A 23,420-nucleotide genomic window follows, 5' to 3' on the forward strand; every position below is an offset into this window, starting at 1 on the left:
AGGAGAAGGAAGAAAAAAAAAAAAGAGGGAGAAAACACACGCACACACACACACACACACACACACACACACACACACAAGGATCCAGCCCTTTTGAACCTGCCTGCCTGCCTGCCTGCCTGCCTGCCCGTATCCAGCAGCTCTTAGAAAAAGAAAAAGAGAAAAAAAAAACGAGAGGGGGGTTCTCATCCATCATGAAATATCCCGTGCCCCATATGTAAAAAAAAAAAAAGAAGAAACTCCCATGACACCATCATTTCCCCCCATACCATTCCATTTCTCCCCGTTTCGAAAATGCTGCAAAAGAGAATAAAAAGCAGGGAGAGAGGGGGAGAGAGAAGAAAAAATCGAGGCAAAACACAGGGGAAAAAAAAAGAGACGATCGAGGGCGAAGAGATAAAACCGTTCGGTTCGGTTCGGTTCGTAAACATCAGCGTCAACGATCTACCCCGGGAACATTCCATCAATCCATCCATCCACCACAATCACTCACCAGCAGCAGACGACGACGGCGGCGGCGGAGGCGGCGGCTGCGCGTCGCCATCATCCGCAGTAGCGCCACTGACCAACGTCGGCGCGATCCTCCTCTTCTTCGGCTCCGGTCCTTTCTCCGCGCCCTCGGAGTCCTTTTCGCTTTCCCTCTTCTTCCTCGACGACGACGACGGCCGCTCCTTGGACGATGATGTGCTTTCCTCCTTCTCCGACTCGCTCTCGCGCCGTCCACCGCCGCCGCCGGCCGGGGGGTTGTTGATGCCGCTGACGGAGCTGGCCGCGCTGTGCGTTCCGCCGCCGCCCTGCGTGCCGGGCATCGGCGTGTGCGGAGGCGTCCACATGGGCACCTGTCCGATGGGTCCCGAGTTTGTCGCGGCTACCCCGGGGACCGCACCCATCGACGGCGTCTGCTGGTTGAGGGTGACGGTTGGATCGGGGCCAGGCGCGAACGATCCCTGTGTCGCAACCGACGAAGCCGACATTGAACGGGCCGGGCTGGCCGGTCGAGCAGGGGCGAATGAAGAGGGCGAGGCCGGGAATCCGGAGCCGGAGCTTGAGGGTTTCGGGACTGTCGGGGCAGAAGCCTGAGTGGGCGTGGGGGTTGGCGTGGACTGATTTGACGTCGTAGTGGCGGTGGTGTTGATCGAAGTCGGATGGTGCTTCGCCGGTCCCGGATGCACTTGTCCTAGTTCGCCCGGCGTAAATGTCAGGCAGGAGCAGAAACCATCAGAGGATGTCATCAGGAGCGTGCTGCCGTCCGTAGACCTGTTTCAAAAGTTAGCTGAAACTTCCTAATGTTCCAAGCTGTACGTACCAGGAAAGATCCGTAAATGTGGCGAAGTGAAGATTGCTGACAATGCACAGGGGCTTTTGTTGTTGCGTGTCGTAAATGTGCACGGCATCTTGCGTAGCAACTGCATAGACCATGCGATACGGAAGGCTGAATGCCGTTGGAGGGCCAGAAGGTACTGGCGACGCTGCTGCACCATTCTCAGATTCGGGTCTTGGCGATGCTGCCGCCGCACTAGGAGACGGCGAGGGAGCGCTCGTAATGGGCGGAGGATCCATTGAAGAAGATGACCGCGGTGGTTTCGAAGGCATTGCTGGTTCAGGCAAAGCGGGGATTTCCTCCTCGGCAGAGGACGTGTCGATTGTGATTTGCTTCGTGGGAGGAGGGGACTCCCGTAGCTGGTAATAGACTGGCGAGCATCGTACCGCGATAGAAGGCTTCTTGTGGCCTGGAAGGTAGGCAATCGGAGGCTTGTTGAGACCGGCTCGTGTGTAGATGTACACCGTGTTTATGCTGTCATCTGATGTCTTGGCTCCGTCGGGGTTTCCAGGATTCAGCGTCTTGTATTGACCAGCCGGGGTGAAAAGAAGACTGCCATCGGGGGCGAAAGTGAGGCGCCTGAAGAACGAGGTGAGGGTCTCGTTGGCGTATATGTTTGCGTTGCGAACCGCCAATCCAGCATGGATGTTGGGTGACGTTGACGGCATCACCGCCGGAAGCGGCATTGACGACGGAGCGGGAGAAACGGAGCGGCGGGATTGCGAGCCAAAGGACGAGCGGCGGCTGTGTGACGTGGGAGGATTCATTGGCAACGCCAACGATGCGGGGGTGCCCGGCGCAGAAGGGGTCGGCGATCCAATTGCCGGAGCGGAGCCTTCTCCTACAAAGGAAGCGCGGCTGCTCCCCAAACCCAGATCTGGCGGAGCCGGGCTGCTGTTCGACACGCGGCGAGCGGGCAGGTCCATTTTCGTCACCTTGCTGTGCTGTGCCAGGGAGAATTGGCCGTCCTTTGTCTTCAGCGTGTAGATGTGCACCGAGCGATCGGAAGATTGCGTCGCGACAAACTCGTTCAGCGGATCCCAGGCAACGCCCTGGACGTAGTGGCTGTGCTCCGCAATCTGGCGCACAATTTGGCCTGGTCGAGGTCAGCAAGCTTCCCCGGAGCTGCAGACGATGCGTGCCTACCGTTCTGGGCGTTGTAGATCCGGGCGATGTTGTCCATGCTGCCAGTTATGAAAAACGCGCCGTCCGGCGACCACGCCAGGTCGTAAATCTCCGAGCCCAACGACCGGCACATGTGCTTCACCCGCCAGGTCTCCTTGTCGTCCAGACCATCTTCGCCGAAGGGGCGATGGGCCTGCGTCTCGGATGGCACCCACAGCAGGACATTGCCGTCGTCACCGGCGCTGGCAAGGAGCTCGCCTGCGAGACGATTGTTATCAGCGGATGAAGGGAGATGGAGGAGGGTCTGGCGTACCTCGCGGGGACCATCGGACGACGTTGACGGCCTGCGTGTGCTTGACGAGGGTGGAGAGGTACGAGACCTTGCGGTCCTCGCCGGAAGCTTCAATCTTCCAGAGCTAGGTTTGGTGTCAGCATTGCGGCGGCAAACACGGCGCGGCGAGGAGCTTACCCGGACGTTGTTGTCGCCGCCGGCCGTGGCCAGGCGGCCCTTTCCGCTGGGCTCGAAGTGGGCGGAGTAGATGGCGGCGTTGTCGTCGTGCCAGGCGACGAGCAATGGAGCAGCCTTCATGGTGGCCGAGGGGGCAGCCGGAGCCGCGGCTTGGTGGGATCACGGTGGTGAGGAGCAGCAGCGGTGGCGCGTGGTCGTCAATGCAGGGCTGGGGGCCGCGCTGAGGTCGGCTTGGTGGGAAGCAAGGAGGCGTTGCGGGATGGGCGGACGAGGGCGCGGGAGGTGTAGTAAGTAGCAAGTGCTCAGGTGTTTGTGAGCAGCAGCTAAGGACCGGGGCCTGCGCCCTTCTGGGCGACCGAGCAGAGCGAGCAGCGCACCCCTAAGCCGCGCAGCGCGAGCGTGACACAACGCAGCTGTTTCGCATGCTTGCAGGCCGCTTCAAAGGGACGCGGGCCTTGGCCTCAGCCTTCCGCGATCGTGATGATCGAGGAGCTGGAAGCCTCCGCGCCAGACACGCGCCGACGCGCCATGGCCCGAACGGGCAGCACAATGAACAGGCTAGCGACCAGCCGTGCCGCAGCTGCAAGCATCTCAGCCACGTCGAGCGCCGCCCCATTGGCCGGCTGAAGCGCAATGCAAGTCACGGGCAGCAATCCACGCACCGCTAGGGCGAAGCGTATCAAGGGCCGCCGCCGACCCTTCAGCCGACACCACGCTGCATTCCCTGTTTTCTGCCTGATGCCTGATGCCCTTACAATCCCACCTCCGCCGGCGCATCCAGCCCCAGCGCCAGCTCTCTTTGTGCCGCCATGACCCTCGCGCTGCTGTTCCCAGCCCCCGCCGCCGCCCCCAGCACGCGTACCCCGCTAATCACCGCCCCCGAGTTGTACCCAAACGTCCCGCCCAGCCCCAGCGTCTGCCCGTCGTACGTGAACTCGATCTCCGACGTCGCCGCCTGCTCGATCGCGTCGCCGTCGTCCAGGTACAGCCGCCCGCTGGCCGTCCCGTCGAGCCCCGGCGCGATCAGCAGCGTGAAGTTCTGCTTGCGCAGCTCCGTCGTCGTGTTGGCCGACGCCGCCCGCAACGGCACGATGCTGCCCCCTCTGACGTGCAGCGGCATCGTCGTGTACGGCACGTCGGGCAGCGTGATGTACGAGCCGTTGCCTCGCACCGTCTCGCCCGTCCAGAAGTCGTAGAACACGTCGTCGGGCAGGTACATGTCCACTGTCGTGACGTTCTCTTCCGTCACCGGGCTCACCAGAATCGAGTCGCCGTAGAAATACTGCAGGTCGATGCCGAACGTGTTCTTGTCTTCCGGGTATAAGAAGAACAGCGGGTTGAGCGCAGGCTCGCCCGTCTGCGTCTGCTGGTGGAATGCCGTGTAAAGGTAGTCGAGCAGCTGGTAGCGTGTGTTGATGGCCGTCTTTGCTGCCTCAGCCACAAGCGGCCAGCGGTAGAACTCTTGGGGGATCGCGCCCAGCTCGTTGTGGTTCCTGTAGAACGTCGAGAACGCCCCCAACAACGCCCACCGAGCGCACAAAGTCTCCGTCGTGTTGGAGCCGAAGCCGCAAACATCGGATCCAACCATCGGCACCTGGTAAAGTGCCGCGAACTGGAGCAGCTGGCCAATGGAGAACCTACGCACTGTCAGTCCAGATTTCTTGTTTCCAATGGCGGTAACCTCACCTGTATTGCTCCCATTCGGACAAGTTGTCGCCCAGCCAGTGGCCTACGTCCTTACCAGCACCGGCGAAAGTGCTGCGCGTGATGATCAGAGGCCGTCGGCCAGGTCGGCGATTCTCCATGGCAATCCTGCTGGCAGTAGACATCATGGTACCGTACAGATTGTGCGTGTCGTACTCTGCCAGGCCATTGTAGTGGATCACGTTTGTGGAGACCGTCTTGTTGGAGAGCGAGCCAGCAAGGTTGTTGATCTGATATGCCGGGTCCAACAGCTCCCGTCCCGGAAGTCCAGTCTTTGTCCCGGCAGTTTGGCGTCTGAACATCATCCGATCGGGAGGGGTGACTCCGTTAGGTTGGAAGTCGTCAGGGAAACCAGGAATAGGCCGACCGCTGTCAGATCGAACTGGTGGTGGGTCCGGCGGCTGGTCGTTTGCCTCCGCGTATCCATAGGGGTCTGAACACGGGAAGTTACAAAAGTTGGCCGCTTCGTTCATGTCTATCCACAGAGCGTCGATGTCTACACCACTTTCGGCACTGAAGAAGTTTGCAAACTCGCTGTTCCAATACGGCTGAGTGCTGGGATGGAACCAGTCTGGGAATACTGCAGGACCAGGCCAGACCACGCCAAGGAAGTAGGAGCCATTGGAAGCCTTGAGGAAAATGTCTTGCGAAGCTCCGTTCTCGTATGCTGTGTTGTTGCGGTAAGCAACGGCCGGATCAACCATGACAATGTAGTGCTGCTGATGCGCGTGAAGATGGTCGACCAGCTCGCGGACCTTGGGCAGTGGGTAGCGCGCTGGATCGAGCGTAAAGACTTTGCGGAGATCCATGTAGTCGATGTCAGTCCACATGGTCTCCAAAGGAATGCCCGCCAGCGAGTAGTTGGCAACCACTTCCGCAACTTCATACACATCCCGGTATCCATATCTGCACTGATGAAAGCCGAAAGCCCAATACGCTTGCATCGCCGGCAACCCTACGACCTCGGCGTACTGCTTGCTGACATCTTTCGGAGAAGGTCCCGCGAGGAAATAGAAGTCGAAAATCCCACCCAGCGTGTTGATCTCCAGGTATTGGCCATCTGCGGCCGTGTTGTTGATCTTGATTTCGAGTCCATCAGAGTTCAGCAAAAAGACGCCATGGGTGCCGGAAGATCCCCTGTGGTCGTAGTAGACCGGATGGGCGCCGTACAAATTACCCCCCGGCGGAACGCCGTATGAGTCGCGATTCCAAATTGTGCGGGTGTAGTTTGTGGTGTTCAAGCGGAACGAGTCACTATGCTCACCCCATCCGTATATATTGGGCTCACTGGGCAACTTGGTACGCAGCCTCAGGTACTGAGACTCGAAGATCAGGGGTGAGTCAGCAGTATCGAAGAGCGTTTCATTAGTCGCCGTGCGGACGACCGAGAACGAAAACGGCTCCTCCACCCACTTGAACTGGACTGCGGCACTGGAAGCTGGAAGAGATCCGTTGCTGGCGGTAGGTCTTGGGAGAACGGATTCCGGCACCTGGTACACGCTCTCTGCCGCGTCGTAGATTTGCACATGGAGGCGATTGGCTGTGTTGGCGTTTCGCGCGTCAGTGAATGTCTCGGATAAAGCCGCGAGTCTATGCTTGATGATGCAGAGGTGTGGACGGGAGCGAGGCTTTTGCTGAAATCTTGCAAGGCTGTAGGTGCTGGGGAGAGACGTAGGTTTGAAACGCCCGAATGCAGTGGCAAGCCTCCCGTCACGTCTGCGTGTGTGACGATGCTTCCACTCCAGCCAATCACGGGCATGGAAGCACTCGACGCCCGATTAAATTCTTACAGCATGCTTTTGCCGGATCCAAAGACCAGCTAAAAGTGCGGAAGACACGTAAGGGAATGCAGGGAAGGCATCACTTACCGGTCTGGTAGTCGACACTAAGCTTAAGATCGGTGAGGTCATCGCCGTAAGCATTGCATGGTGCGCCGGCCAGGCTCAAATCAGCAGTGAGGGTGGAGCCCGAGTCGACAACATTCGAGGCCGTGTACCCGGGGCAGCTGTCGGCGCCGGCCGAGCTCTGACGGAGTGAGATGGTGCCTGCGGCGCAAGCGGTGCCCCAAGCAGCAGCCAGCAGCAGCCGGTTGAGCAGCATGGCTGTCGGGCTGTGGGAAACAAGATAGAATTCGAGGCGGTAGCCTGAAGAGGACTAATGACCCGGCGTGGATGGCGAGGGAAACGAAACGGCCTCTGCCATTGACTTATATACACCTGTAACGGCTCGGCGTGTCTTGCATACCTTGCCCCGTCGGGCGAGGTCCCGGTGACTTGTGGATTGACTGGGGTGTCAAGCGCGCGCCGTTTCCCCGCACCGTCCTTGTCATCCTAACGCTTCGTCTTGGCCCTGCACTGAGAGGGCCAATTGGGCAGGTCGCGGACCGAGATGACGGCTCGTAGGATCGCCTCCACTTCTGTCTTATTCGATGTGGTGAGGCTCGTGGGCGGCGTTGGCTGGAACTGGCGCGGAATCACGACGCCCTCACCGGCTTGGGGCTCTGCGGGGTTGCAGGGTGACATCCGGCCTGCGTCTCCCTCACCGCGTACCACCGGCCACTGTCTCGCTTCGCCGTCTGTTCAATCCTCCGCTGAGCCCGATCGCGGCGAGCACTGCGGCGAGAGAGGTGCCCTTGAAAATGGTCTCGTACTGCTCCGTCTTGAGGCGCGGGTGGTAGGGCTGCCGGGAAACGCGCAGAAAGGCGGCGCCTGTGAGCAGTAGCCATGCGCCGAAGAGAAGCTGGTACCGGTGCTTGGACGAGAACGTTTCAGGCCCCTTGTCGGCCATTTCGTAGGTGAAGTTTGGCTAGAATTAAGGTTGTGACGGAGATGAGAAAGGCGACACCCCGGCCACAGATCGATGACGCTGCCTCCGCGGGTAACCGCGCTCGGCGCCCAGCTCAGCTTCAGCTCTGCAACACTACAACATTTCATTTTGCACGCCTCCAATAAAAAAGTTCCTCGACTCACTGCTTTTCCTGCTGGTAGAATTGCACAAAAGCGCTGCGTCTGTCTCAGATCATGCCACGCCGAACCACCGGCTTGACCGAGACCTTCGCAGCCTCAAAATATGGGTAACTGACGTCTCGCGCCGCCTTCGCCGCACTATACCATGCCGACGCTCATGCTACAAGCGACCGTGGCGTGCCTTCATGTTAACGAGCTACCAAGTGAATTCTCGAAGCCGATTGGCTGAATGTCGGTACGGAGTAACAGTGGTATACTGACACCTCACTTCACTGCCCTTGGCGATATATCGCGCACTTTACTCATGGTTCAGGACCACTTCACGCGAGATTGCACCGCTCACACAAGTTAATACTATTGCATTGACCCGTTTGCTATTGCCAGGTGAGGACCGTTCCCAAGTCTCGCACATACTATCCAGGGAATCCGCCTTCGCGCCTATGCCAGATCATGCGTACATGATCCCGCACAAGATCCCCCTCAACAAGCACAACCGGTTCAGACAGGAGCCTAGCCCATCATCTCAACCTTGGTCTCGACCTCACTTCCCTCAATGAGCTCGCCAACATCGCCGGCACGCGTGTAGATGTTGGTCTTGTTCTTGAGCGTCGCCGGCAGGACGAAGCCAGCGTCGACACACTTGTGGGTGAAGACAATCTTGTGCAGCCTATCGAAGTAGTTGGCGAAGGACGTGTCGTCAACCACAAAGCCATCCAGACGAAGCGTCGTCAAGGGCATGGCCTTCAGCTCATCCATCGAGTATCCCATGCTGTCCATGACCCTGTTGCGAGCCTTGCTGATAGCCACGCGATCGAGGTACTCGCCATACCCATGAGTATGGTGAAGATAGCCGGATCCCTCACAGCCGCTACATGCTATCAGTCGCTAACAAAATTCAAAGCATGTTCGCACTCACCGGTACTTGTTGGCCGCAACGCGCTCGGGGTCGTACTTCCAAGCGCCATCGATAGCCGGCATTCGCTTGTTGTCGTTGTCAACGTCGCGAGTGATGGGGTTGTAGCGCATGCCAAGCTCCAGCGTGTCGAGGCTTGGGTTGTTCCAGACAGTCTCCCAGATGACGGACTGGAAGGAGTCGGGCATGTTGTAGACGCGAAGACGCGTCAGGTTCTTGAAGTTCTTTAGGTATGTCAAGTCGTCCTTGGTGAAGTACTCGGGGTGCGGAGCATGTTCGTGGCGGTCTTCAGGGTCCGGGACGAAGACGTTGAGGCTCAGCCTCTGGATGTTGTCCGGGATGACAGTCCAGATCTCCTTGGAGAACGGAAGGTCAGTCTCCCACCTAATGTAGTCAACTAGCCACAAGAAAGTCAGCAAGGATCTACTTACACAAGGGAGCTCAGACCCTCAATCTTGCCAAGGATCGACTTGACCAAGTTGACGCCGAGGGACCACTCGATGTCGTGCTTCTCGGGAGTGGCCTTCTGGGCGGCGCTGCTCTGGGAGCGGGCGCGGGTGAGATCTCCAGAGCGCATCGGCTCATCCTCCTCGGTTTCGACGGCATCCTCAAGGTCCAAGTCGCTGTACATGGACTGCAACGTCTCCATGGTATCGGTGGAGAAAGTCCAGCCTCCAGTGATGACAAGTTCCTTCTTGTAGAAGAGCAGGTTGGACTTGGCAAGGAGCTTGTTGGTGCGGTTGGCCAGCAGAGTGAGCGAGCTGGGCGCATCAGCGGCGGTGGAGTTGCGAGGGCCAGTCGAGATGATCAAGCGCTCGTCGGTGGCCGGCAAGATGTAGGCCGTTTTCGCCATGGTGCTCGATGCGAGATGTTCAAGGTTTTTCTAGGTTGCTGTCGGTAAGGTTGAGGCGGAAGATGTGTGGTGTCGGAGGAGAAGAGCCAAACTGCGCGATGGTCCTTGACTTTTGTATGCCCCGATGTGGCTCGTGCGGGGGTGACTTCCTTCTGGGGAAGGCACGAACGAGCTTAACACGACAAATCTTGTGACGTCACGTCAAGAGGGTCTTGCCCACTGGGCAGTCACTGTTTGCTGCCATGCCAGACTAGGGAATTCACCTCGGCCAACGCAGTGATGGTGTTCTTCCAACGGTCCACCATCGTGCATGGCTTCAACCTGAAAACCAAGCCACAACAGTTTTAACCTCCAGCAACCGAGATATGGGAAACAACTTGTTTTTAGGGTATATACATCTTCATACGGTTTCTGGAGTTCTGCTCAAGTCTGTTCCAATCGTTCGCGGAGGGGCTCTAATCTCATGCACTTAACTACTATCACTTCAACCACCCGCTAGCATAAGAGCACCAAAAATGCTTTACTTCGGGAGTTAAACGTCTTCAACATCAGTGAAGGGAACTATTAGTGTATGACAAACTTCATCACCCATGCATCGACAAATTGCTTGCTGCCTTTCAGGAGAAAGCCAGTCAGAAATAAGTAACGGTAAGGTTCTGATTGAACGAAAAATAATGGTTCACTCGCGGCAGGGATTGCTGCTTTAAGTATTAGTACGGTATGCTAAGTGATTTGTAGTCGTTCGCATTCAAGACGTGTAGTAAGATTCCGTGAAAATCGTTGCCGCATCTCGCATCGCGCCGTCCGAGCTTTCCGTAGGTAGCTTCACCTCAACCGCCATGCTCCAAACACCGAAGTTTAACACACACCCAAGCTTCCTCGACACAACAAACACTCATGGCAATGTCCGCCGAAGCTGCAGCTGCAGCAGCCCCGCCCGCTGCGCCAGCATCTGCATCCGCTGTACCGCCATCACCCACCGTCTTCGCCACACAAGCAATCACCTACCTCACCCAATTCATTGGCCGCAACCTCCGCGTCCATGTCACTGACAAGCGCATGTTCATTGGGCAAATGAAATGCACCGACAAAGTAAAACCCACCCTTCCCCCCGCCTAACAACTCAAAGCCGTCGCACAAAATAGAAACTAATACACCTCGCTCAAACACAGGACCGCAACATCATCCTCGCCCTCACCCACGAATACCGACCCCCCAGTGACGCCGCCATCCGCGCCGCCATCGAGTCTTCCGGCGACCCCTCCGTCCAGCTGCCGCTGTCGAGCCGCTACGTCGGCCTGGTCGTTGTACCCGGCCGTTACATCACCAAGATCGAGTGTGAGGAGAGTCAGTGGGCGCCCGCGCCGGTAGCGCCATTGTCTGCTGCGACGACGACGATGGTATGAGTAAGAAGAAAAAATATAAAGAGGAAAAGAATGCGGCTTGGAGGGCTGATACCAAGCGCCAATGCGCGCATGCGACCTTTTCATTCCTCTTCCCTCCTCCTGCGCCATTCTCTTTGGAAGTGCTGCTACACTACTGCCGACACACCTTTTCACTCGCGACTTTGAAACCTTCGAGGACTACTTGGACGTCATTCCCTTCCGAATCACCGCTGCCTCTCTCGCTCAAGCCTTCCGCTCAGGAATTCGGAGCTCGTTCAACTGCCTGCTCCGTTACTCTAAATGAGAGTTGTTGCTACAGCGTCGCGGGCGAAGCGTCGACCGACCAGCTGTCTCACCAAAAATGAGCTCAATCAGATCTTAACCCCCGTCCCTGATCCCAAGACGTGCACCAGCGGCGGACTCGCCGACAATGAGGGTGCTCATATTTGCGGAAGTGGATGACAATTTTTCAAATCGCCCCCCACGAAACAGCACCTTCGTTGGTCGCCTACGCGCGAGGGTGGCTAGGGAGTCAAGCGCTTCGCTTCTCTCTCGTATTATGATGGTTTCACGAAAACGGCTATACCCGTTACTCTATTGGCCAGTACGCCAAATACTACGCAGGCAATTGAAGCAACTATTCGGATGCATATGCCAGCACTGCGGGGAAGCGTGACGGTCCGAAGCCCCGAAGCAATCGGCTTGCTGCAATCTGCAATGACCCGAATTGCACGAATTACGAGCTGACAAAAAGAGAGCTGGAACAGGAGGGACTCATCACGAAGCTTTAGGATGCTTACAATGTGTGGTGCGATGCAAAGGCTGCCGCTCGCCGGGCGCTCGAGAATTCTACTGCTACAAAGCAGAAATTCGTCGACCTCGTTACAGGATGACCGTCGCCAATCTCACCGAGGCCGATCTCAACACCATGACCCTTCGCAATGCCTGACCCATCAGGCAGCTCGGCAGCGACTCCCGGGACATCCCTTATCGCTTGATCCTCGAATCTCCTTCGCGCTGCGATCCACTACTCCCGAAGGTGTTGGATCCCCGCTCTGGTGCCGCCCAGCATTCTCACCTTCATCACCCCAATCAAGTTGACCAGCCGGTCTTTTCTGCAGCTTCCTCCTCCAGCAGCAATATCGCCGGCGGCGGCGGCGTCAACAGTGGCGAGATGACAGGTGTGGCTGGCGAATCTCCTTCCAACCTCTGCTTCCGTCAACCTGGCATACTGGAGGCCTTGTACGGTGCTGGTGATCGCCGGGCGGATACCGGATCCATCGTCGTGTTTCTCGGCCCCGACGAAGGCGTTGTGAGTGACGACTGGATCATCTACGATCACTATCCAGGACACTCGTTACGTTGGTGAAGGGTGTGAGGGACGACGACCAATATCCCGATAATCCCGAGACACTGGGATTTCCCAAGGCACACCGCCCCACTAGAGCTAGTCCAGTGGCTTCTTACATATAGACGTACGGAATTACTTCGTTACAGTCGGAATGTACAGACTGACGCCAATGCATGGAAAGATCAATGATCTTGGCCACATTGGAGGGGCCTGAAGAAAAAAAAAATGTCCATGGTGTGGTCGATGATAAGCTTCGGCAAGGGGTCATGTAGTGAAAGCAAGTATTTGTCTTTGGGTGGTTTCTCGAGAAATTTTGTCATTCATAACCCATTGTACCGTCGATACTGGAAGAATTGCTACAGGCTGCAAAAGCTGCAGATACTTTCGTGCAAAAGCAGACCAGTGACGCACCTCGACCTTTCAAGGTCAGTGAATCGTGTTGACAAGCAAAGAGCTGCGTGAAATACCAGCAAAGAATAGACGACCAAGAGGGGTCAAAGAAATGTCAGAGTCCATTGCTCTCATCCTTCGCCGAGATTCGGCCTTGAATACCGCAATGAGGTGTGTTCGGAGATGGAGCGGAGAAGTCTTGAGCCATTAGCCGAAACTGCGGGGCGGGTTTCCGGCGCCAGATGTAGAGGCCGAGAGCGCGTCATCCACTCGCGCCAGGAACCATCACGCTCGTACTTTTGCGACTCCAACGCCCAGCAACATCCAATCCTTTTCAGCCAGAGCCGAGGAGAAGAGAAGAAGAAAGAGGCAACCGCGGAGCCAGAATTGGATCCCACATCCGTCGCGAACTTTGGTACCGCCAATTTTATACCAAGTACCTCTGCCCACCAACAACCATTCCCGCCCTGAAGAGCCGCATCTCACCTGCTGCATAGACCTCCAAGGGGTGTTTTCGAGCCACGCCGTCTTCCTTCACACACCCTTCTTTCTGTCGTTTCTACCAGTCCATATCTCCTGCACTCCCCACCATCAACAGCCATGGCGCTCCCCCAGCGCTCCTTCAGACTGGCTGCCCGCAGGCTTCCAGCCCTCCAACGCGCCGGATTCTGCACCGCCTTATCCACACCACGATCAACAGCGCTCCTCCCACCCACCATCCGCCACGCCCTGCGCAACTCGCCTCAGCAGCAACAGTGCCGCACCTTCCAAAAAGACGCCACCTCGACCACCACCACCACCACCGCCGCGACAAAAGCCCCACCCAAAAACCGCAGCGCCTCCAAACTCTACCCCACCGCCGACGCCGCCGTCGCCGACATCCAGAGCGGCTCGACCCTCCTCAGCGCAGGCTTCGGCGTATGCGGCATCGCGCGTACGTCCCCCCATCCCCTCCCCTCCCACGGTGGCCACCACTAACCCCCGGCCCGCACGCCCACAGAAACCCTCATCGAAGCCCTCGCCCGCCGCGGCGCCTCCTCCCTGCACTCCCTCACCGCCGTCTCCAACAACGCGGGCGCCGGGCACCTCGGCCTTGCTCTGCTCGCGCAATCCGGCATGGTCGCGCGCCTCGTCCTGTCGTACCTGGGCGCCAACAAAGCCCTCGAAAAGGCCTATCTGGCCGGCGCCGTCGCCGTCGAGTTGACGCCGCAAGGGACCATCGCGGAGCGCCTGCGCGCCGCGGGCGCGGGCATCCCCGCGTTTTACACGGCGACGGGCGTCGGGACGTTGGTGCAGTCGGGCGGGATCCCGGTGCGGTTGGGCGGTGGGGGGAAAGAGGTGGCGGAGCACGGGAGGAGGAAGGAGGCCAGGGTGTTTGGGGGCAGGGAGTATGTCCTCGAGGAGGCGCTGTATGGCGATGTGGCGATCCTGCGGGCGGCAAGGGTCGATGAGGCGGGGAATTGCCAGTTTAGGTACACGACGCGTACGTTTGCGCCGCTGATGGCGAAGGCGGCGAAGTTGACGATTGTGGAGGCGGAGGAGGTCGTGCCCGTCGGTGCGATTGAGGCTGATCAGGTCCATTTGCCGGGGATCTTTGTCGATCGCATCGTCCCGGCGACGGCGGGGAAGGGGGTCGAGGTGAGGAAGGTAAGGGACGGAGGGGCGGGGAAGGTGGATGAGAGGAGGGAGCGGATTGCGCGCAGGACGGCGAGGGAGCTGAAGGAGGGGTACTATGTCAATCTGGGCGTGGGCATCCCGACGCTGGCGCCGAGCTACTTGGATCCCGATGTGAGGGTGTGGATTCAGAGTGAGAATGGCTTGTTGGGGATGGTATGTGGATCTTTGTCTTTGTTTCCTTTTTCCAGCCCCAATTCGGGAGCTGAGGGACTTTCCTCGCAGAGTGGTTGCTGATGTGAATGCTAGGGACCGTATCCCACGGAAGATGAGGTCGACCCTGATCTCATCAACGCCGGGAAGGAGACCGTCACGCTCATCCCCGGCGCCTCGACCTTCGACAGCGCCGAGTCCTTCGGCATGATCCGCGGCGGCCATGTCGACGTCTCTGTTCTCGGAGTAAGTTCGATGCCGACAGAAACACAATGCTTCCATACTGATTTCCTTGCCTTAGGCTCTCCAAGTCAGCGCGTCGGGAGATCTCGCCAACTACATGATCCCCGGCAAGACGTTCAAGGGAATGGGCGGCGCCATCGACCTCGTGTCGAACCCGGACGTCACCAAGATCATCGTTGCGACGGAGCATGTTGCCAAGGACGGCTCGTCGAAGATTGTGCAGGAATGCAAGCTGCCGTTGACTGGTGCGAAGGTGGTCAGCACGATCATAACGGATATGGTGAGTTTCTTGAATCGGTGGGAAGTTGTGAATGCTAACATTGAATAGTGCGTGTTCCAAGTCGACAGGGCGAATGGTGGGTTGACGCTCACCGAGATCGCTCCCGGCGTTACTGTCGAAGACGTGCAGAGCAAAACGGATGCGAAGTTCAAGGTGGCCGAGGACCTGAAGCCCATGGAGTAGATATAGAAGTAAATTAGTTCTTTTCCGTGCACGAACAAAGCACGTTCTCTTCTGAATGAATATACATATCCAACCCGGTGTATCATCGCCCAACGTACCATCCGTCTAAGAGGTCCATCCCGCACCTACAACTTCGCCCTCAACCCCGGCGCATACGTCGTCCCCTCCCCCTCCCCAATCTCCTTCACAATCGCATCCACCGTCTCCAATATCCAGAAATTGCCCTCCTCGCCCGCCAGCCAGCGCGCCCCGGGCACGTCCGCCTCGGCGTTTGTCTTGACGCCAACCTCGTCGAAGGCCTTGCGCAGGCCAAAGACGTGCGACAGCACCTGCGGCCCGACGCCCGTCTGCGCGCGCAGGCACGAGATGCCGACGAGCGACGTCAGCGTGCGGCCGACGCGCGGCGTCTGCTTCGCGGGCGGGTCGGTGAAGAGCGCCGAGTAGTGGCTGTTGATGATGTGGACGGGCAGGTCCGGGTGCGAGGCGGCCAGCTTGTCGAGCAGCTTGTCGTCGAACGGCCGGTAGATGTCGGTCCACAGCGCGAAGCCGCGCTTGCGCATGGCCTTGATGTTGGAGGGGGAGGGTGTCCTGCGGGTTGTCATTGCTCTCTTGTCAGTCTCTGTTTCGCTTGTAGCGGGGAGGGTGGTGGTTGTATGCGTGTATGTACCTCGTCGGCTCGGTGGATAGCCTGCTGACGACGTCTTCGGGCAGGCTGCTGCGGAAGGCGCCCAGGCAGTTGATGGAGCGCGGGATGCCGTTGAAGCCGATGCACTTGAGGCCGACTTCGCGCATCAGCTCGGCCGTCTCGACGGCGCCCGTCGCCTGGTTGCCGTCGTCGAGGGTTGTGGCGACGTCGTAGAGCTCCTTCATGGAGTCGGGCGAGTTCATGGTCATGGATGTGGCCGTCGCGATGGTCAGCCAGCACGGCGTCGCGACGTCCTTCGAGGCCGAGTCCTTCGCGATGCGCTCGAACAGCGAGCGGATGCCGCTGGGCGCGGGCGCGGGGCCTGGCCGGGCGAAGCCGGCGTTGATGAGGGCTTTCAGCGGCTCCGACAGCTTCGACATGGCGCCAATGGGTGGTGGTGAGGTGTGAGGAGTCGTCGGGTGTCAGGACGGAGCTCCAAGAGCTGGGGCGCGACTCGGGTGCAAAAATAGCTCCGGCGGGACGGGCGGCGTCACGGCAGCCGTACAGCCGAGAAGCGCCTCATTCCATTGCGGGGCGAGGAAGCCGAGTGTGTGCTGACGCGACCCGGCCACATGGCTGCAGAGTGAACGGCGATGGATTCCGCTCTGGGCAAAGAGAATTATGAGAATTATGTGGTGGTGGTGAGGATGCGGGGAACGTGGGCGGAAGCAGCGTCAGACCTCGCTAGCGCAATACGATCAGCTAGGTATAGCGATACGGACCAGGTAACCGGTTGATTGTGCATGAGAAACATCATCGAGTTCTGCTGGATATGCGTAAATTCCGGTACACCCTCTGACTCGTACCGCCAGCGCAAATTGGACCTAGAAGGGTGGCGGGAGGGGAAGGCTAAGCCCAGGATTGCGCTTGACGTTGGTGCTACCCGGCGAGTCAGCGATAACACAACGGTCAAACGGTATGACGGCGCTGATCCGAGGAAGCTTGGCCGGCCCAGCCCGCATCGAACCGCGGGCCCGTCTCCGCTGCACAATCATCCTCACAGCATGCACGCGTAAAACACCCCGTCGCGAGACGAGACGGCTCCAACAGATGCCGCCGGCCATGGACGACCCGACGCGCGAGAGCCGGGCAAAAGGCAACAAGCAGGCCGCCTGCATCGCCTGCCGCCGCACCAAGACGAAATGCCTCCGAGACCCCGGGGCCGCCGTATGCAAAAAGTGCCGCCAGAAAGGCTCTGATTGCGTCATTCCCTCGCACCATGTCGGCCGCCAGAAGGGCACCAAGAAGTATGTCTCCACCGGGGCCCTGCCCACCTCTGACCTGACCCGTCGACAGCAAGCGCACCGGCTTAGCAAAAGCCATCTTCCAGGTCGAGCAGGCCGTCAGCCAGCTGCAGTCTGGCCGCTCCGACCCAAAGACCAACGAGGCCGCTCTGCATCTCGAGCACTTGCTGAACGCCGTCCGCCACCTGCCTCAAGCCGACCGCAACGACGCAAGCCTCGACGACTATGCTCAGTCTGCCGGCCTCCCGAATGAGCCGTCCGAGGGCTACTCCCCTTCCAACACCTCCAGCCCCGAATCCCCAGCTCCAGCCGCCGCTGTTGCCGACTATCCCTTGAATGATGCCGAGAACCCTCTTCAGCTGCTGGCCCACGCTTCCGACCTCTCCAGGCTACGTCTTAATGCTGGGCCCTACCAGGAGGTCGATCAAAGCAGCGAGACCGTCTTGGCTTTTTTCAGCCCGTTGCGTCCCAAGTTAGATGCCAGCCCCAGCATGGATCCTATTGAGCTCGGCCTCGTCACCCAAACCGAAGCCGATGAACTCTTTCAGTACTTCTTCGAGCACCTGACCCACACAAGATGGGGCATGGATCGATTCGTGCACTCTCTGCCCTTCGTTCGTGGGCGCTCGTCCTTTCTGCTCACTTCTATCCTGGCCGCTTCCGCCCTGTTCATCCCGTCTGCAGAAGCGCTCTCGAAAAGACTGTCTGCTCACAGCAGAAAGCTCGCTCACACAGCCATGGTGGAACGCTACAGATCCGTCGAGGTTGTGCTGGCTTTCATGGTCAACGTGCCGTGGCTGTCTTTTGGAGAACACTGGGCAGACGACGAGACCTGCTCGTATCTCTCCGCCGCTTTAACCGTCGCCATGGACCTTGCCTTGCACAAAATCATCACCCCCTCTCCCAATAATGTGCCCGATGCTAGCTTGCAAGGATACACCGGATCTGACACCATCGATGCGAAAAAGGCTCTTTACCTAGACGGCTTCGAGAATGTTGATCCTGCTTCTATGCTCGGAAGACGCTTGCTCAGACGGAGAGAGAGAAGTTGGCTCTCACTGTTTGTGCTTGACCGAGGGTACATGCTCTGCCGTGTTGTTTGGTTTCAGTGCTGATGAATGCTGCGCAGTGTCTGCCTTGCAAGAGGGCGTGTACCGGTAGTGCCGAAAACTTCGCTTGTGGAACGATGTGATGCATGGCATATCTCGGATATCGCCGACATCTGGGACAGCTCCATCATCTCCGTAGCTGTCATGCGGAGGGACTTGGACGTTCTCATCAAAAACATCCGTGACTGCTGTGACATATTCGTGCCGGAAGTCACGTCGTCTTCTGAGACCGTCCAGCGGTAAGTGCCGGTCTGGTTTGCATATGACCCCCTGCTTACGGGGGCACAGAATCAAAGCCATGATTGATGGCTTCTTCGAGCAGTGGCATCGAATCTGGGCATATGCCCAGCAACGTAAGTCTCGGCCATTCTAGACAATGACCGGATATTGACCAAGGCAGCGGGCTATCGCCTCCCACCATACGTCCAGATTCTTGTCAGCCACACCAGGCTATCCCTTTACAGCAGCGTCGTCAACCACCCCACCGCGCCGGCTGAAGTGAGGAGATTCTTCCGAGCTGCTGGTCTGTCCTCGGCACTGCATGTCATGCGCGCTGCTCTGCACGGCGAGAAGGAGCTGGCGTCCATGCCCAACAACACTGCCATCATGGTCGCCTTTGCCGCCTGTTTCACACTCCGGCTGCACAGCCTTGGAGCGGGCTTCAGTGCCAGTCTAGCCCCTAGCGTTCGCCAACTGATCGAAGAGACTGCCGGGGCGCTGGAGCGAATCGGGACCACGCCACGCCACCGAGAGGGTGTATCTGCGATCCTCGGGAGGTATCTGAGGGCGATGCTTGGACGCAGCATTTCGGCAATGCCGCCCCAGAAGCAGAACCATCGCACCTCGATCTCTGAAGCTGCGCTACCGGTCACAACAGGCGCTATTGCCGGAGCGCAGTTCCCTGCCGCCGCGCCTTGGGCAGGAGAGCCCACAATTCCGCCGCAGCCCCTCCTGTTCTCGACAATGTCCGACATGGAGATCGACCAGGCTATCCAAAACGATCAAAACGCGCTGCAACCCTTTGATCTAAACCTCCCTGTGGCGTATGCGAACAACCTTGACTGGATGGACTGGTTAGATTGGGCCGGATGATGCCAGGCTGAACTGGACCCTTTGAAGTGCGGCAGAGATTGCGTACCAGTGCACTCACGCCGTCTCAATAGTTGCAGCACATCCCCCTCGGCCCCGCAGTGACACGTACCGGCTCTGCCGGCGATAGTAAGGCAGCTTACGTACAAAGCTCGTACGCCAGGCACAGCTGTGACGCCCCGGTTTCGCGATGAATGTATGAAAGTGTGGACGGTGCCTGGCACTACGCTTCGCTCCCGCACCATAGCCAACATTCGCTACCTCAAACAACCAAAATCATGCCACAACGATGAGCAGGCTGAGTGTAGCCTCACGGAGCTGAGAACGGCTCGAGTTCTGGATCTCCTGTGGCGGCGGGCTACGGCCATTCCGTCGGCGGGTGCACGGTTACCGACGGGCCGGCCGCAGCTGAGCGGCTAGCGTCTGGGGACAATCCGCCGGGGATACCTCACTCTGCATATCCAGCGCAGACGGTTGTTCGTCGAAGGAGGAATAGGATCGTGGTGGCGCCGAGGGAATCGCAAGCGGCGGCGACGAACCATTGGACACAGCAATCCTTCTCGAAGTCGATGAAGTGATTCCAACGGGATCAAGGGCGACGACGGCCCCGCTGCTTCCTTCTCGGGGCTTTTATCCGCTTAGGCAGTGGAACTCGTACCTCGCATGTAGAGTTTGGCTTCAGCTGCCGCTCATGAGACGTTCCCTGCGGTTTTCTCGAAGTTCGCCAGTAGCTCCAACCTTGAAATAAGATTCGCGTCCCTGGTTGGCCAAGTGAGGCTCCGCGCGGCTCGGTAATGAACGGTGAAGCTACACCTTGTTGGAGGCACCGGTACGCAAACCGGGCCCAGATCAAACGCTCTAAAATCGTGACCTCGCGTCCCCTGGAGCGCTACTTGTCTGATGACCCCCCCTGGATTTACCCTTTTAGCTTCGACGGCTGCGAGTTTACGTTGCGGATCCTGAGAGGTTGCAAGGCCCCGATGGACAGGGAACCCGGCCTCGATCCTGATGTTGTGCTGATCGTCGGGAGCAGCCGAGCCTCTCAGGTGGGATGGGGCTTGCACTTGGTGGCGCCGCCCATCACCAGCCCCAGTTTTCGGTCCCTCCGCCGAGAACTAGCCAAACTGTCCGGCCGCGGTAGGTACCATTCTACCTTTGCGGACAAACCTACTGCACTTGTTGACGTACCGCCCGTCTTGCACGTGAACTGAGCCTTTTTAGGTTCTGCTAGTCCGGCAGGTGATACGAAAGCGTTTTCCTTCACCCAAACATCCGGGGTGCCAGGTACGCCAGCCCACTACGACCGCAAAACACCTCCCAACACCTTCCTTTTCCGCCCTCTCTCTCTCCATTAATGGCGGAGGAACAAAGCGCGGGCGGATCGCCGGCAGCAGGTCCCCGCCAGATGGCTTGCGCACCTAGCGCGATGCCAGTGATGCCAAATGACAATTCGATCGGCCGGCTACTGCAGCCGACGCTTCCATGGCCAGTCCTCCAACGCCATCGCGGCTCTGCCACCATAGCGCCGCTACTACTGCACCCCGATGGCGCTTTTCTCCTTCCCTCCACACCGGCCGGAGAAGGGCCTACTTTTCGCGTCGCCACACCGCCACCATTATGCACCGCCGACTCTCTGATTGGCCGAGCGAGCAAGCCGGGACAAACGAGCCGCTCTCCCAGGCTCAGTGCTGGCGGCCGCTAGCTATCCTTGACGCCAATCCAGGCACTTCCTGGTGTGCACGGGGTCCGCGAGGAAGGCCGTCGATCGGTGGCTTGACGAGGGAGAATTCGTCACAACACACACAGGTCAGAGTCCGGCGACTGCTCTAGATCGGCGCAGGGTTGTCGTTTGGCTGGGCTGGGGCCAGTTGGGGCTGGCTGGGATTGATCGTCACCGATGTGCAATTGGTACATGGCGCGGCGGCTTGCTGGTCTGTTGTCTGTCTGTCAGGGTGACTGATGGACCGTTATCTCCAAGTGTGATATATGGCTCCCCCGCTTGCCTTTGCCCATGATTCATTTTTTTCCTGATCCGGACCCCCGCATCTCGCAACCTTTCTTTTTCTGAGAGCACTGCTGGCCTTGAACCCTGAACGTGGGGTGCCGCGCCTTGTCTCGCCTCTTGTCGTCTTGTCTTTCCTCGGTGCACCGCACCGCGTCCGTCTCTATCCTTGCTGGGGTATAGCAACTGGACGAAGCTTCGGATATCGCAGCACGTTGTTCGTAGCCAGACATGGTCATGGAAAAAACCGGCTACCAGGTCCATCTGGAGAAAGACCCGAGCTTCTTGAGAGAGATCTGGGTAGGTGGACACGGAGAGAATCCACAAGCCAAGTTACTGACACTCCTTGGCGTAGGCTTGGTTCGTCATCGGTCTCATCACTATCACACTACGATGGATTGTTCGCATCAGGACGGTGGGCCTCCGGGGCCTCGCTGCAGATGATTACCTTACGTTTCTTGTAAGTCTATACCTCGCTCGGACGGATCAGGACGTGCGGCTAATGGGTACCAGACACTTGGGTTCTACACGATGGGTGAGTCTCTTGGATAAAGCCACGGAGCAAAGGCACAATAAGAATCCGTGTCGCTAACGTGAGAACAGACGCTGTGCTTGTGCATATAGTTTGTAAGTAAACAACGTCTCCCAGAACGTACACTTTGGGAGCAGGAGCTGACAATAATGCTACAGACCACACCGGCGCCAACGCAGGTCTGACGCAGGAGATCGTGGACCAACTTTCCGAGTCGGAGATTGATCAGTTCGTCCTGGGTTCGGCGTGCCAGACGGCTGCGTGGTACAGTTACACCGGTAGGCGATCCCCCCATCCGTACAATCTCGCATCCTCAACGGACAATGCTGACGCCTTTCATCACCGCAGCCCTCATCTGGTGCATGAAGTTCACCATGCTCTTCTTCTAGTAAGCCTGCTTCCCCTCCCGTGACCATTGAAAAACACACACTAACGCCCACTCTCCTTCCGCGCAGCAAACGCCTCACCTTCGGCACGCTCCAAAACCGCATGATCAAATACCTCTTCTGGCTCTGCGGCATCACCTACCTCGCCGTCGTGCTAACCATCACCTTCGGCTGCTTCCCGTACGTCCCCAATCCATCCCCAACGCACAACCACCACTAACGACTCCCTCCAACAGCTTCTCCGACAACTGGGCCGTCGCCCCCACCCTCCCCGCGCGCAAATGCACCTTCAAGACGCAAAACCTCCTCGTCACCGTCACCCTCAACGTCATCACCGACGCCGCCATCCTCGTCATCCCCATCCCCATGCTCTGGCGCCTCAAGGTCGCCCTGTCGCGCAAGCTCGCCATCGCCGCCCTCCTCTCCTCGGGCGTCTTCGTCATCGGCGCCGCCATCACCCGCGCCGCGCTGACCCTCGGCGAGGCCCCGTCCGCCCTCAACATCAACCGCTGGGGCGTGCGCGAGACCATCGTCGGCATCGTCGCCGTCCAGCTGCCACTCCTGCGCCCGCTGTTCGTCCGCGATTTCTGGCGCCGCGGCCGCTACGTGTCCAGCGGCGCCGGCGGGAGCGGGAGCGGTGGGAATGCCGGGAGTACGAATGATGTGCGCACCGGCACCCATGGCACTGTTACGCTTGGTAGCCAGCACCGCACGCCGCTTAGTAAGAAAGGGTACGGCGACGGCGGCGTCGGCGCCATCGAGCTCCACAGCCAGGCCGGCAGCGACGTCGCGGATCTGGAGCGCGCGAGCACGTACAGCGGCAAGGAACACGCGATCGTGGAGTGGAGCGAGAGGGAGCGCGAGAGGGAGAAGGGCGGGCCTGGCGTCGTCGTCGGCGCGCAGGTGCAGCGCGGCGAGAGCGTGAGCAGTGGCGACGACGGCAGCGAGGATGGCTTCGTCGAGAGGGCCGCCCGCAGGGATGTGCATCGCCAGCAGTACCAGCGCACCATCAGCGGCGGCGGCGGCGGCGCGACCAGCCCGCAGGGCCAGGTCGCCGGCGCCGGAGCGAACAATATGGTGTTTGTTGAGACGACGTATGAGATTCGCAGGGAGGGGAGGAGGAGCGCGGATGTCGACGGCGGCGCCGCGACGGGGGAGGTTGGGTGCGATACAAGGATTACGGCGGTGAGGGGGTGGGGGAGGTAGGGTGGTGTGGTGAGGTGCAGGAGGAGGTGCTGGTTTTTGGGGGTTGGTCGATATCAGTCGGCGACCCGGTTGTGCGTGGTGGTGATACCCCCCCTTTTTTGACACTTTGTTGTTGCTACTACTACTACTACTACTACTCTTTCTTTTGTTGTGTAGT

General features: G+C 58.9%; 7 protein-coding genes across 7 annotated transcripts; 3 read left to right on the forward strand and 4 right to left on the reverse strand.

The window, feature by feature from the left end:
* Positions 1-485: 485 nt before the first annotated feature.
* On the reverse strand, positions 486-3,035 carry CAC2 (Chromatin assembly factor 1 subunit; the record flags this gene model as incomplete). The annotated part of the gene is made up of 5 exons (XM_066781067.1): positions 486-1,103; positions 1,303-2,417; positions 2,468-2,704; positions 2,760-2,862; positions 2,916-3,035. 5 exons carry the CDS (start codon positions 3,033-3,035, stop codon positions 486-488), a joined length of 2,193 nt encoding a protein of 730 aa, XP_066629013.1.
* A 631-nt stretch (positions 3,036-3,666) lies between these two features.
* SLS55_009673 (uncharacterized protein) lies at positions 3,667-7,406 on the reverse strand (the record flags this gene model as incomplete). The annotated part of the gene is made up of 4 exons (XM_066781068.1): positions 3,667-4,552; positions 4,602-6,159; positions 6,488-6,763; positions 7,169-7,406. 4 exons carry the CDS (start codon positions 7,404-7,406, stop codon positions 3,667-3,669), a joined length of 2,958 nt encoding a protein of 985 aa, XP_066629014.1.
* A 689-nt stretch (positions 7,407-8,095) lies between these two features.
* SLS55_009674 (uncharacterized protein) lies at positions 8,096-9,351 on the reverse strand (the record flags this gene model as incomplete). The annotated part of the gene is made up of 3 exons (XM_066781069.1): positions 8,096-8,453; positions 8,502-8,882; positions 8,930-9,351. The coding sequence occupies 3 exons, from the start codon at positions 9,349-9,351 to the stop codon at positions 8,096-8,098; spliced, it is 1,161 nt and encodes a 386-aa protein (XP_066629015.1).
* A 4,573-nt stretch (positions 9,352-13,924) lies between these two features.
* SLS55_009675 (uncharacterized protein) lies at positions 13,925-15,010 on the forward strand (the record flags this gene model as incomplete). Its single annotated transcript, XM_066781070.1, has 4 exons — positions 13,925-13,960; positions 14,401-14,550; positions 14,606-14,827; positions 14,876-15,010. The coding sequence occupies 4 exons, from the start codon at positions 13,925-13,927 to the stop codon at positions 15,008-15,010; spliced, it is 543 nt and encodes a 180-aa protein (XP_066629016.1).
* Positions 15,011-15,135: 125 nt separating this feature from the next.
* Positions 15,136-16,075, reverse strand: SLS55_009676 (uncharacterized protein; the record flags this gene model as incomplete). The annotated part of the gene is made up of 2 exons (XM_066781071.1): positions 15,136-15,598; positions 15,678-16,075. The coding sequence occupies 2 exons, from the start codon at positions 16,073-16,075 to the stop codon at positions 15,136-15,138; spliced, it is 861 nt and encodes a 286-aa protein (XP_066629017.1).
* Positions 16,076-16,757: 682 nt separating this feature from the next.
* SLS55_009677 (uncharacterized protein) lies at positions 16,758-18,054 on the forward strand (the record flags this gene model as incomplete). The annotated part of the gene is made up of 2 exons (XM_066781072.1): positions 16,758-16,942; positions 16,992-18,054. The coding sequence occupies 2 exons, from the start codon at positions 16,758-16,760 to the stop codon at positions 18,052-18,054; spliced, it is 1,248 nt and encodes a 415-aa protein (XP_066629018.1).
* Positions 18,055-22,160: 4,106 nt separating this feature from the next.
* Positions 22,161-23,263, forward strand: SLS55_009678 (uncharacterized protein; the record flags this gene model as incomplete). Its single annotated transcript, XM_066781073.1, has 2 exons — positions 22,161-22,237; positions 22,294-23,263. 2 exons carry the CDS (start codon positions 22,161-22,163, stop codon positions 23,261-23,263), a joined length of 1,047 nt encoding a protein of 348 aa, XP_066629019.1.
* Positions 23,264-23,420: the final 157 nt, after the last annotated feature.

Source organism: Diplodia seriata (genome assembly GCF_021436955.1).
Source record: "Diplodia seriata strain FDS-637 chromosome Unknown scaffold_10, whole genome shotgun sequence".
NCBI classification, from domain to species: Eukaryota; Fungi; Ascomycota; class Dothideomycetes; order Botryosphaeriales; family Botryosphaeriaceae; genus Diplodia; species Diplodia seriata.